The sequence below is a fragment of the Panthera onca genome, chromosome X (assembly GCF_046562875.1).
Source record: "Panthera onca isolate mPanOnc1 chromosome X, mPanOnc1 haplotype 2, whole genome shotgun sequence".
Lineage (NCBI taxonomy): Eukaryota > Metazoa > Chordata > Mammalia > Carnivora > Felidae > Panthera > Panthera onca.
Window position 1 is genome coordinate 66,718,962 of NC_138357.1, and position 13,160 is coordinate 66,732,121.

Sequence of the window (13,160 nt, forward strand, 5' to 3'; positions counted from 1 at the left end):
TACTTGCTTGCTGAATAATATAGGCCCGTATTTCAGGGAGACCACCCCTGACAGCTACCAGGTTTTACTTTCTTAATTATTGCCAATAATGCCCAATTACTAAGCCCAGCAATGTAGGTAAACGTGAGACCTGGACCCTTTTTTACTATGCTCCTGCTTTATTTGCTCTTGAGAGATTATAATGAAAACTTAAATTAACAACCTGTCTTCTCAGTTTATGTGTTTTGTATCTAAGAGAGTACATTCTTTCTAAATTATTCCATAGAAATCAACAATTGATCTCATTCTACAGCTTATTGTTAGAGCACTTGAACTTAAGTATCTTAAGGCAGTCTTCTGTTTAAGACTCTTTAAGGACTTTTCAGGGTACTGAAACTTTGACATACTTGTTGGGAAATGCCTCAGAATAGGTATAGCAGTAATAGCAGAATTAACTTCTTGCATTGCCTCCCACTATCCTCCCCCAAAGCGATATTAAAAAAAACCCTTAAAAATCTTTTTCTGAGTTTGTGATTTGTATTATGAGAAGAATAGGATGTCGTTTTAAAATTTTCCTTCTGGTCCTTCTATTGTATAAACTCTTTTGGAACTTAGCATGGGTGTTCATACTCAAACGCAGTTTTTTGTGATAGGCAGTGTAAAAATTCAGAACTGGGCTGAAGCTTTCTACTTTATTCACACATTTCTGTTATAATCAGTTCATAATACCCCCACTCTATTAATTATATTCCAATAAGTAATCTGATTGTTGACACCTGGCCCTTTTATATTTCCCTGTTTTATTTACTCTTGAGAGGTCCTTATACAAGTATTGAAAGCTTGAAAGAGACAAAATTATGTACCAGCAATGTTGGCTTTATCTGAACTGAAGTCTTGCACTTCACTTGCACATTTAATATGTGTAATGGTTTTTTAAATGAAATCATTCTAGGTACAGTGATTGTACAACCAGAGCCAGTGCTGAATGAAGACAAAGATGATTTTAAAGGGCCTGAATTTAGAAGCAGAAGTAAAATGAAAACTGAAAATCTCAAAAAACGCGGAGGTAAATACAAGTGAAAATGAAAACATGAATTTAAATTGCTGTTTATGACCATATTGGAAAATCTGATGTGCTCATTAAAAATACCTCCACTTTTCTGCCCATTGTTTATTAAAAGCACTACTTAAAAATAACTTCTGTTTCTCTCTGAGCTCTGAAGCAGAAAAGGTTAAACACCATTTATCAAAATACCTTTGCCTTCAGTGGCTATAAAGTTATCTCAAGAAGCTTAGCATTTCCTCCTTATACATGTTAGTTCTATAATGCCTATATGCCAAAATACCATGTGTTCCCTCTCACCCTGAAAGAATTTCAGATTTGGATAATACCTTGCCTGTGGCCTTCGGGTAACTTTATGTATATCTAATACATTGTTTTACAGAGTTACCTGTGCATTAGTGTTGTTTGGGGTGCTTATTAAAAATGCAAATCCCTTGACTCCACTCCTAACACATTAGAATTTTTGGGGCTGATGTCAAGAATGAGCCCCGTTTTGTTCTTTCCTACATTAAAGTTGGAGATCAATTGATGTAAGGATAATGTAGAGATGAGTAGGAAGGAGAAGGGAGCTAGAGCTATAACCTTCCCTCCACCTGTCTGAGCCATCTCTTCTTTTGTCTGTCTACCCCCACACTTGTACATGCACCATGTTGGCTAATCATCTGTAGAAAGTTAGCATAAGGAGGATTCGTTTAGAAATTTATGTCAGTGGAGTATGTTTCCCATTCGTTTCTGCATGATTTTTAAATAGTGCCGTATTTTTGGGCAGATTTACAGAGCCAGAATCTATGCCTATAACAGGAATGAATCTCTAAAAAATAGAACATGACACTAAATTTCTAAGTAGAAGTATAATGGAAGCATGTCTGTTTAATATTTATTATTTCACTTGTGAAATTATAGAATAGTAGTTATATTGGTGAAATTTTGTGTAGATTATTATTTCAGTGCTACATGATTATCTTGATGGAATTAGTAAAATATATCTGTATTTGTTATATATTTTGTCAGATTAAATAATTCATTAGGTTGTTGGAGAAAATCAAGGGAATGTTGTTTAGTCTTCTGTCCACAAGGGGGTGTTCTGCTCCTTTCAAGCATGTGGAAGATTTATTGAGAATGTAGTTCATAGTAGGGAAACTGTCATTGCAGCAACAGAGCTCACCAAAGCTAAATAGTTTTTTTTTTTTTTAATTTTTTTAATGTTTATTTTTTGAGAGAGAGAGAGCACGAGCAGGGGAGGGGCAGAGAGAGAGGGAGACACAGAATTCAAAGCAGGCTCCAGGCTCTGAGCTCTCAGCACAGAGCCCGACGCGGGGCTCGAACCCATGAACCGTGAGATCGTGACCCGAGCGAAGTTGGATGCTTAACCGACTGAGCCACCCAGGCGCCCCTAAATAGTTTTCTTAAAACAAGAATCAGCAAGTAGAAGGTGATTGATGTAGGGATCAGTAGCAAGAGTCTAGAGGACAGATAACTAAGTGTACTGCATTGTGTCAAAATTAATATCTAAGTGGTGTCTTTTGGGAAGGACTCTGGAGCAGTCAGTGTCTAGAATGTGTGTAAGGACCAAAAGGAGAATGAAAAAAGAACCATAGTTGTTGGGGAGGGTGTACTTAATGCCACTTCACAGTGCTGCTGGTGTTTGGTCTGAGCTGGTATGTTTCTGGAACATTTTATTGAGTGTTCTGTGTAGTAATGTTTATATCATGTTAATGAAATATGTATGTTTATAGCCATATAGTAGCACCTAAAGCTCTCATGTTAATTTTTGTCTTAATGATTTGCTACATCTTTAGGCTGTCAGAAATCACACGGGAAATTTAACTGTGTTTACTAGTATACACGTGTATGAATAAACTAGTGATCTTAGGTACTGAATTGCTAGTTAATATTCAAACTTCCTAGGAAAGTTAATTCTATAATTGAAGTCTAATTTAGGAAATGATCGAGAAAGTAAACTGTTTATAAAGTAATCTTACATTGGTTGGAAACAAAATTAAACCTAAAGATATAGCTATATGGACCATTTCAGGAGACACTTAAAAAAAATACCATAGCCTATTTTGACATCCTTTCCCCCATTTTGTTAGAAAGTTTATTTTACATCTGATTTTTCTATCTGGCACAATAATTTTGTTCTTTTCTTTTTATTTCTTTTTATTTTATTTCACATTCCAGTATAGTTAATATACAGTGTTATTTTAGTTTCGGGTATACAATATAGTGTTTCAACAGTTTCATACATCACCCAGTGCTTATCATGACCAGTATACTCCTTAATCCCTATCACCTATTTTATGAATCCTAGCACCTACCTCCCCTCTGGTAACCATTAGTTTGTTCTCTATAGCTAAGAGTCTGTTTCTTGGTTTCTCTCTCTCTTTTGCTCATTTTTTTCCTCTTATATTCTTCATATGGGTGAAATCATATGGTATTTGTTTTTCTCTGACTTACTTTGTCTAGCATCATACTTTCTAGCTCTATCCATGTCATTGCAAATGGCAAGATTTCATTCTTTTTTATGGCTGAGTAATATTCCATTATGTATATATACCATATCTTCTTTATCCATTCATCTATCAGTGGAAACTTGGGCTGCTTACATAATTTGGCTATTTTAAATTATGCTTCTATAAACAGGGGTACATGTGTCTCTTTGAATTAGTGGGTGTTTTTTTTTTGTATTTTGGGGGTAAATACCCAATAGTGTGATTACTAGATCGTAGGGTAGTTCTATTTTTAACTTTTGATGAATTTCCATACTGTTTTCCACAGTGGGTGCACCAGTTTGCATTCCCACCAACAGTGCAAGAGGGTTCCTTTTTCTCTGCATCCTTGTCAACACTTTTTTTCTTGTGTTTTTGATTTTAACCATTCTGACAGATGTGAGATGATAGCTCATTGTATTTATTATGATTTGCATTTCCCTGAGTGATGTTGAATGTCTTTTCATGTGTCTGTTGAACATCTGGATCATGTGTCTGTTGAACATCTTCTTTGGAAAAATGTCTGTTCATGACCTATGCCCATTTTTTAAATAGATTATTTGTTTTTTGAGTGTTGAGTTTTAGAAGTTCTTTATATATTTTAGATAATAACCCTTTGTTGGATATGTCATTTGCAAATATCTTCTCCCATTCTGTAGGTTGTCTTTTAGTTTTGTTGATTGTTTCCTTTGCTGTGCAGAAGCTTTTTATTTTGATGTAGTCCCAATAGTTTTGTTTGTTTGTTTGTTTTTGCTTTTATTTCCCTTGCCTCAGGAGACATATCTCGAAAAATGTTGGGACAGCTCATGTCAAGAGACATTAGTACCTGTGCTCTCTTCTAGGATTTTTTTTTTTTGTTAAAGATTTTATTTTTAAGTAAGCTCTGTATCCAACAAAGGGCTGGAACTCATAACCCTGACATGAAGAGTTGCATACTCCAATGGCTGAGCCAACTAGTTTGTTTTGTGTGTGGTGAAAGAAAGTGGTCCAGTTTAATTCTTTGCATATAGATATCCAGTTTTCCCAGCACCATTTGTTGAAGAGACTTTTTTCCACTGGATATTCTTTCTTGCTTTGTCAAAGATTAATTGACCATATAATTACGGATTTCTGGGTTTTCTGTTCTGTTCTATTGATGTATGTGTCCGTTTTTGTGCCAGTACCATGCTCTTTTGATTACTACAACTTTGTAATATGACTTAAGTGTGGAATTGTGATACCTTCAGCTTTGCTTTTCTTTTTCAAGATTGCTTTGGCTATTCAGGGTCTTTTGTGGTTCCATACAAATTTTTGAATTCTTTGTTCTAGTGTGTGAAAATGCTGGTGGTATTTTGATAGAGATTGCACGAAATCTGTAGATTGCTTTGAGTAGTATAGACATTTTAACAATATTTGTTCTTGCAATCCATTAGCATGGAATGTTTTTCCATTTCTTTGTGTCATCTTCAGTTTTTTAATTAATGTTTTATAGACTTTTGTTTTATTTAAATCTATTAAAATGTATTGAGCCCAGAAATGAAAATGCCTCTTTTCCATTTCTACACTATGTTATAACCATTAAGATATTTCACAACTAAAAATAAAAGTTTAAAATATATGCATATAGAAACAAGTACAAAAAGTAACCTTTCACCATTATTCAGTATTTGGTTCACATCTCCCTTAAATGAAATACTGGTTCAGTCCTACTCCTTTATTTCCTCCTCCTCCCACCCCTCTAATAATGATTATTCTGAAGTTTCTATTCATATGCGTGTGTATTATTTTCATGCACGTTTTTATATTTTTCCTATAGATGTTTATTCACAAAGCATTTATTTTTTATTTAAAAATATACAAAATAGTGTCCTCTATATTCTTTTGCACCATTTCACATTCAGCATTGTTTTTGAAGTGTGCCATATCAGTAAAACATACATCTATTTTTTAATTTTCCACCGCTGTATAAAATTTTGTTATATGAGTAAACCATTATCCACATCCCAAATGGAATTTTTCATTTTCAAAGTTTTCTAATTTCCTAAATAGTGCTGCAATGAATATTGTGTATATGATTCTTTGTACATGTGGGAGAAATTCTCCAAAGGATCACCGAGTTTTGATTATTGAGTGATATACGTGCAAAAAGCACATAGAAGATGTTTAATATTTATTATGTTAACATTGGATGAATATTCATATTCTAGCTTTTGTTAGTATATCTGAATTCAATCATTATTTGAAATGAAGTACACTGTGTATTTGTTTCTACTAAAACAAATACAGAATGAATCCTCAAGATCAAACACTGATGTAGGACAGTTTGATTTAAAATAAAATATTAGCAACTTACATAGTGAGTCTTCAAATTTTCTATATTGTCTGGAAAAGTATGATGGTGCCCTTAAAACTTGGTTAAACTTTTTTAACTTCTGCAAATAAGAATATTTGTGATAATGTTTGGGTCCATGGTGTCTTGCACATAAAGAGCAAGAAAAAAACCAAAATAGAATATTAAAAGGTGAGAAATATATGTGTTGTTTTGTCTTTTATTTAGATATAGATATAGTTTATTATTCTTCTAATCATCTTTTTATTTGTGAATGCAGGCGTTTTTATTGGCCTGTTTAGAATCCTAATCTACCATCTTACTTGTATCAAGGTCTTGGCTGCCCATCAGAACCATCTATAAAACTAAAAAAAAAAAAAAAAAAAGGGGCAGGAGATTCTCAGAAGTTTAGGGGTGTAATGGCTGTCTCTGCTTTTAAAAAGTTTCTTCAGAGAGGATTCTGATGTTCAGCTTAGATTGTGAAACACTGCTCAAGGCAGAACTAGGGACAAGAGTAAGGCAGAAGACGTTTCCTCTTTGTCATGTTAGGTTATCTTCAGTCTGTTTTCCTGCAAACACTGTCTTTCTCAGGGTTTGCTGCCAAGATAGATATATGTGCAAGTCTTATTTGTCCTTATTTGGAAATAGACCGTGCTGATATGGAATGGATGGTGAAATTGACATAGAAGGCAGGTTAATGGGAATTATAGTGAAATAATCTGTGGGAGATGGGGATGGTATTGAAGTAATCTGAGGAAAGAAATTGGTAATTTAAAATCATCAGGTTTTCACACACTATACTGGAAGAGTCTGTGCAGATATTTTTATTTTAAGGATAAAAAATTAATGGCATATCTAACTTAAGTATAAGGTTACAAAAGACATGTATATCACTTGCTTCCCTGTTCATTAAGAACTGATAATTAATTTATTTGCAAAGCAATAGCAAAATGAAAAAGAGCTCTTGACCCCTATTTTTAGAACTTCTCTTATGGAGTTTTTATCAAGTTGTTGTGGGAAATAAGATTTGGATCTAAAGGAAACAGATAAGTATTTCTAGTTCTAGAATTTGCTAAGGTTGTCATGTTTTAGTAAGTCCATAAAATTATTAGCCTTTTGTGGCCAAAATGTCACTTTTCTAAGGATTCTGAAGTATTTAATTTCCAATGTAAAAGTAGCACAATGCTGACTAAAGTAAATATCTTTTTTTATGTGTGTGTGTATGTGTGAATAATGGTCACTCCTTTCTCCTAGAAGATGGGCTTCATGGGATTGTGAGCTGCACAGCTTGTGGACAGCAGGTCAATCATTTTCAAAAAGATTCCATTTATAGACATCCTTCACTGCAAGTACTTATTTGTAAGGTATGTAATCATCTGTTTATAATTCATTCCACAAATATTTGAATGCTTACTATATGTTAGACTTTTGGTTCACATTGATGAAGAAGATGGAAATGGTCTCTGTCTTTGGAGGACTTAAACTGTAGTGGGGAAGACAGACCTTACAAAAAGCCTAATAAGTGACACGATAGGGGGAATACTATGGGAACACACCAGAAGCCTGTGTAATTTGGAGTTGGGTAGGGGGACTTTATAATGGAGAATGATATAAGCTGATATCTGGAATATAAATACAAATTAGCCTGGTGCAGTGGGATTGGTTCAGCATATTTTCAGCAGAGGCAACATGGTATTCAAAGACTGATAGGTGAAGGGGAGCATGGTGTGTTGGCAAATCTGAAGAGTTTATGTGTGTACACATGTGTTTTATAACCTATGAATTCTAGTTAACCAAATCTAAGCTTTCCACATGGGGCAAGGTTTTGTCACAAGTTGGAGATAATAGAATTAAAAATGCTTCATATGTGTTGAAGACAGTTTTAACATTCTGTGTATATTCTTTTATTAGTAATACCTTGGAGTTAATTTTAAGTATCTATAATATTAAGGTTATGGTTTCCCTAACTCATTATCGCTAAGATTAATTCTGTGTTAGTGTCTCAACAAAATGCCTCCTCGAAATGCAGGGGCAGACCAGATTTTCCTCAGAATTCCAATTCTGGATCATTCATTATTTGAATTGTTGATATACACCTACTTAAATGGACTAAATTTACTTTCTCCTTTAGCAATTTGTGTTACTCCATTCTTTGAATTCAGTTTAGCCAGGAGCCTATTTATGGGATGTGTTTTAGCTTCTAGTTTTCAAATGTGGTAGCTGAATTTTATATTCCTGGATTTGTAATGTGCATTTCCTTTCTCTTATATATATAATTGATGTTTTTCCAAGGACCAGTCTGTTGAGCCTAGCCCAATTCAGTAATTAGTACTTTTCAACACTGGGCATGGAACCTAACCTTTTTCCAGTCTTAGTGAAAAGGAATTTAAAGTCCGTGGGACTTGGACTTGAATACCAGCATTGGCTCTTAACTAGTTGTATGACTTTAGAAAATTTATTTACATATTAATGGTAATGAATCTTAGCCTTTTCTCTCAAATTGGGCGTAATCCCTCCTGTCTTCCATAATAAGGGCTTGAGATTTAAAGGGAATGTAGCTTAATGTAGGATAATGTTGCTTAGCTGTATACATAGTAGCTGTTGATATATAAAGACTATTAAATTCATTAAGTAGCAGCAACATCTAATACGTTTTTATGTAGAGGTTTAGTAGCTAGTTGTATGAGATCAGAAATTTGCTTTACCAAAATCTTCTATAAATTTTATATAAGGAATAGTGGTACTTGATGATATGGAAATCTATTTCAAGGAATTAATTTTCTTGAGATATTTCTATGTCTGGAAATATTAGAATACTACCCTAGCATTGGGCAGTGCCATGTTTTTGCTTTGATTCTCTAAAACACACACACACACACACACACACACACACACTCCCTTTACTTTTTTTTAGTGACTTAAAAATAAAGTTTTTGTCCATTATGAATGTTACTCATTTTGAATTTAAAATTTCCCCTTCCCCTTTTCTTTTAATAGAATTGCTTTAAATATTACATGAGTGATGATATTAGCCGTGACTCTGATGGAATGGATGAACAATGTAGGTAGGTAATAAATCATGATGAGCTAAAATTCAGTACTGTCTACTTTTTGGGGGGAAATTCTTACATAGTATGTTATTAGATCCATTTTTTATAGTATCATCATTGATGTATCTAATGGAAGGTTATTTTTTTCCACAAAACCTTCAGTTTATGTCTCTTTTAAGTTTCCAATAAAGAATAGGCAGATGATCCAAATAACTTTACTATTAAAATTCCTGGCACGAAATTTTAAGTTGTTTTAAATTTTTTTAATGTTTATTTATTTTTGAGAGAGAGAGAGAGAGAGAGAGTGAGTGAGTGTGAGGGGCAGGGAAAGAGGGAGACACAGAATATGAGGCAGGCTCCAGGCTCTGAGCTGTCCACACAGAGCCCAATGCCGGGCTCGAACCCACAAGCTGTGAGATCATGATGTGAGCTGAAGTTGGACGTGTAACCGCTAAACCACCCAGGCACCCCTAAGTTGCTTTAATAATGAAAAAATTTAAAGTGAGATTAATTTGAGAATAATACTTATTTTTTATTTTTTTATTTTGAGAGAGAGAGAGAGAGAGAGAGAGAGAGAGAGTGCACGAGCATGAGCTGGGGAGAGGGGCAGAGGGAGAAAGAGACAGAACCTTAAGGAGGCTCCATGCTCAGCACAGAGCCCAATGCAGGGCTTGATCCCATGACCCCAGAATCATGACCTGAGGTGAAATCAAGAGTCAGAGGCTTAACTGACTGAGCCACCAGGTGCCCCTGGGAATAACATTTTAATCTTTTAATAATTTCAGGTGGTGTGCAGAAGGTGGAAACTTGATTTGTTGCGACTTTTGCCATAATGCTTTCTGTAAGAAATGCATTTTGCGCAACCTTGGTCGAAAGGAGCTCTCTACAATAATGGATGAAAACAACCAGTGGTATTGCTACATTTGTCACCCAGAACCTTTGTTGGACTTGGTTACTGCATGTAACAGCGTATTTGAAAATTTAGAACAATTGTTGCAACAAAATAAAAAGAAGATAAAAGTTGACAATGAAAAGAGTAATAAAGTATATGACCATACATCCAGGTTTTCTCCAAAGAAAAATAATTCAAATTGTAATGGAGAAGAAAAGAAATTAGATGATTCATGTTCTGGTTCTGTAACCTACTCTTATTCAGCACTAATTGTGCCTAAAGAGATGATTAAGAAGGCAAAAAAACTGATTGAGACCACAGCTAACATGAACTCCAGTTATGTTAAGTTTTTGAAGCAGGCAGCAGATAATTCAGAAATCAGTTCTGCTACAAAGTTACGTCAGCTTAAGGCTTTTAAATCTGTGTTGGCTGATATCAAGAAAGCTCATCTTGCATTAGAAGAAGATTTGAATTCAGAGATTCAAGCTTTGGATGCTGTAAACAAGGAGAAAAATACCAAAGAGCATAAAGTCATAGATGCTAAATCTGAAACGAAATTACGAAAGGGAGAAAAACCCTGTGCTTTGGAAAGGAAAGATTTTTCAAAATCAGAAGCTAAACTGTCAAGAAAGCAGGTAGATAGTGAGCACATGGATCAGAGTATTGTAGTACAGGAACAAAGAGCAAATAAAAGTGCCAGTGGTGAACATAAGAAATCTGATAAAAAAGAAGAACCTCAGTATGAACCTACTAACACTTCTGAAGATTTGGATATGGATATTGTGTCTGTTCCTTCCTCAGTTCCAGAAGACATTTTTGAGAATCTTGAGACAGCTATGGAAGTTCAGAGTTCAGCAGATAATCAGGGAGATGGCAACAGTGGAACAGAGCAAGAATTGGAGAATTCTTCTGTAAAATTAAGTATTACTTCAAAAGACAACAGAGGAGGTATTAAGTCAAAAACTACAGCTAAAGTAACAAAAGAATTATATGTTAAACTCACCCCTGTTTCCCTTTCTAATTCGCCAATTAAAGGTGCTGATTGTCAGGAAGTTCCACAAGATAAAGATGGCTATAAAAGTTCTAGTCTGAACACCAAGCCAGAGAACTGTGGACTTGGAGAGGAAAAAAATGATAATGAGCATTTGTTTGAAAGTGAAGTTCCATTACTTTCAGAAGAATCTGATCTTCGAAGATCCCCACGTGTGAAGACTACACCCTTGAGGCGACAGACAGAAACCAATCCTGCAACATCTAATTCAGATGAAGAAAGTAATGAAACCGTTAAGGAGAAACAAAAACTATCCATTCCAATGAGAAAAAAGGATAAGCGGAATTCTTCTGACAGTGCTGTAGATAATCCTAAACCTAATAAATTGCCTAAATCTAAGCAGTCAGAGATTGTGGATCAGAATTCCGATTCTGATGAAATGTTAGCAATCCTGAAAGAGGTATCCAGGATGAGTCACAGTTCTTCTTCAGATACTGATATTAATGAAACTCATACAAACCATGAGAAGACTTTATATGATTTAAAGACTCAAACAGGGAAAGATGATAAAGGAAAAAGGAAACGAAAAAGTTCTACTTCTGGCTCAGATTATGATATTAAGAAAGGCAAATCAGCTAAAAGGTCTATAATTTCTAAAAAGAAACGACAAAACCAGTCTGAATCTTCCAATTATGACTCAGAATTAGAGAAAGAGATAAAGAGCATGAGTAAAATTGGGGCTACCAAAACAACCAAAAAAAGAGTTCCAAATAAAGAGGATTATGATTCTTCTGAAGATGAAACACACAGGAAAAAAGGAATGGATAATCAAGGGCAGAAAAGTTTGAAGATTGCACAAGAAGGATCATCTGATGATGCTGAAAGGAAACAAGAGAGAGAGAATTTCTCTTCAGCAGAAGGCACAGTTGATAAAGACAAGACCATCATGGACTTAAGAGATCGAATGTCTAAAAAGCAGCAGTCAGGTGTTTCTTCTGATGGTGCTAAGTTGCCTTCAGGGAAAGAGGAGAGTTTTAATTCTCCAGAAGACAAAAAGGTTGCTGAAACTAAAGAAAGGAGTAAGCATTTGAAAACCAAAATGGGTAAGAGAGTACAGACTGGATTACTGGACATTGCTGAGAAGTTCCCAAAGAAAGAGCAAAGTGAGGAATCCTCTGAAGATGATAAAAAGCTGAGCAAAAAGGGAACTGAAGTAAAAGAAAAGAAAATTACAGATTTGAAGAAAAATGTAATTAAGATGGAACAACAGTATGAATCATCATCTGATAGCACTGAGAAATTACCTGAGGGAGAAGAAATTTCTCGTTTTCCTAAAGGAATAAAACAAAATAAGAATGACACAACTTATGGGGAAAAGAAAAGAAAACAAATAAAAGATAAAACTTCTGAAAAGAAGGATGAATTATCCGATAAGGCTGAGAAATTACAGGGGAAAAGAGATAGTTGTGATTCTTCAGAAGATAAAAGGAGTAAGAATGGAGTATCCAGTAGAGTGAAGAAAAGGTGCAACCTGCCTGAAAAGAGTTCAACGAAGAGACGAGATTGTTCATCATCTGATACTGAGAAATACTCCATGAAAGAAGATGGTTGTGATTCTTCTGATAAGAGACTGAAAAGAATAGAACTGAAGGAAAGAAGAAATTTAAATTCAAAGAGAAATACCAAGGAAGTACATAGTGGCTCATCATCTTCTGATGGTGAGGAAAGTTCTGAAGACAATAAAAAGCTGAAGAAACAGAGAACTTCAGCTAAAAAGAAGGCAGTCAGTGTCAAGGAGAAAATGAGAAACTCCCTGAGAACAAGCACTAAAAGGAAGCAAGCTGACATTAGTTCATCATCTTCTGATATAGGAGATGACCAGAATTCTGTAGGTGAGGGGAGCAGTGATGAACAGAAAATTAAGCCTGTGACCGAAAATTTAGTGCTGTCTTCACATACTGGATTTTGCCAATCTTCAGGTATGCAAAAAATAAATAAATTTATAATTTATGATTTTACCCTCATGAATAACCACATTGTTTAATTTTCCCTGAAGCCAATCAAATGCAAGGTTACTGTTCAGGAAAAGGCCCTTTAAAAATTCTTTAAAGATTTACTCGAAAGCCTTCCTTCATTTATTTTTATGGCATCGTTGGAAGTTATGCCAAATATCATTAATATTCTGTATCAGATATACCAGGTTTGTTGGGTAGATGACAAAATTTCTTTACCAGTGTTCTGGAGTAGTAAACAGTAGTTCATGAAGGAAAATCAGACCTGTGCCAATAGTTTGGTAGGTATATATTCACGTAATGGAGATGTGTGCTTGGTACTGGTGTAACATAGTGTGTGAAAGTTTTAACTGCTTTGCATTGTATATGATTTTTT

At 34.7% G+C, this 13,160-nt stretch overlaps 1 protein-coding gene across 9 annotated transcripts in view; it reads left to right on the forward strand.

Annotated features, from left to right (window-relative positions):
• Window positions 1-13,160, forward strand: part of ATRX (ATRX chromatin remodeler) — a 314,027-nt gene that overhangs the window by 77,991 nt on the left and 222,876 nt on the right. For 6 of the 9 annotated variants that reach the window (XM_081792922.1, XM_081792916.1, XM_081792915.1 and 3 more), the window contains 4 exons: window positions 932-1,045; window positions 7,094-7,203; window positions 8,837-8,904; window positions 9,675-12,751. In XM_081792922.1, the coding sequence (XP_081649048.1) occupies window positions 932-1,045; window positions 7,094-7,203; window positions 8,837-8,904; window positions 9,675-12,751 (3,369 nt within the window). The remainder of the gene's footprint in view (window positions 1-931; window positions 1,046-7,093; window positions 7,204-8,836; window positions 8,905-9,674; window positions 12,752-13,160) is intronic. The other 3 variants (XM_081792917.1, XM_081792919.1, XM_081792920.1) reach the window with 3 other exon arrangements.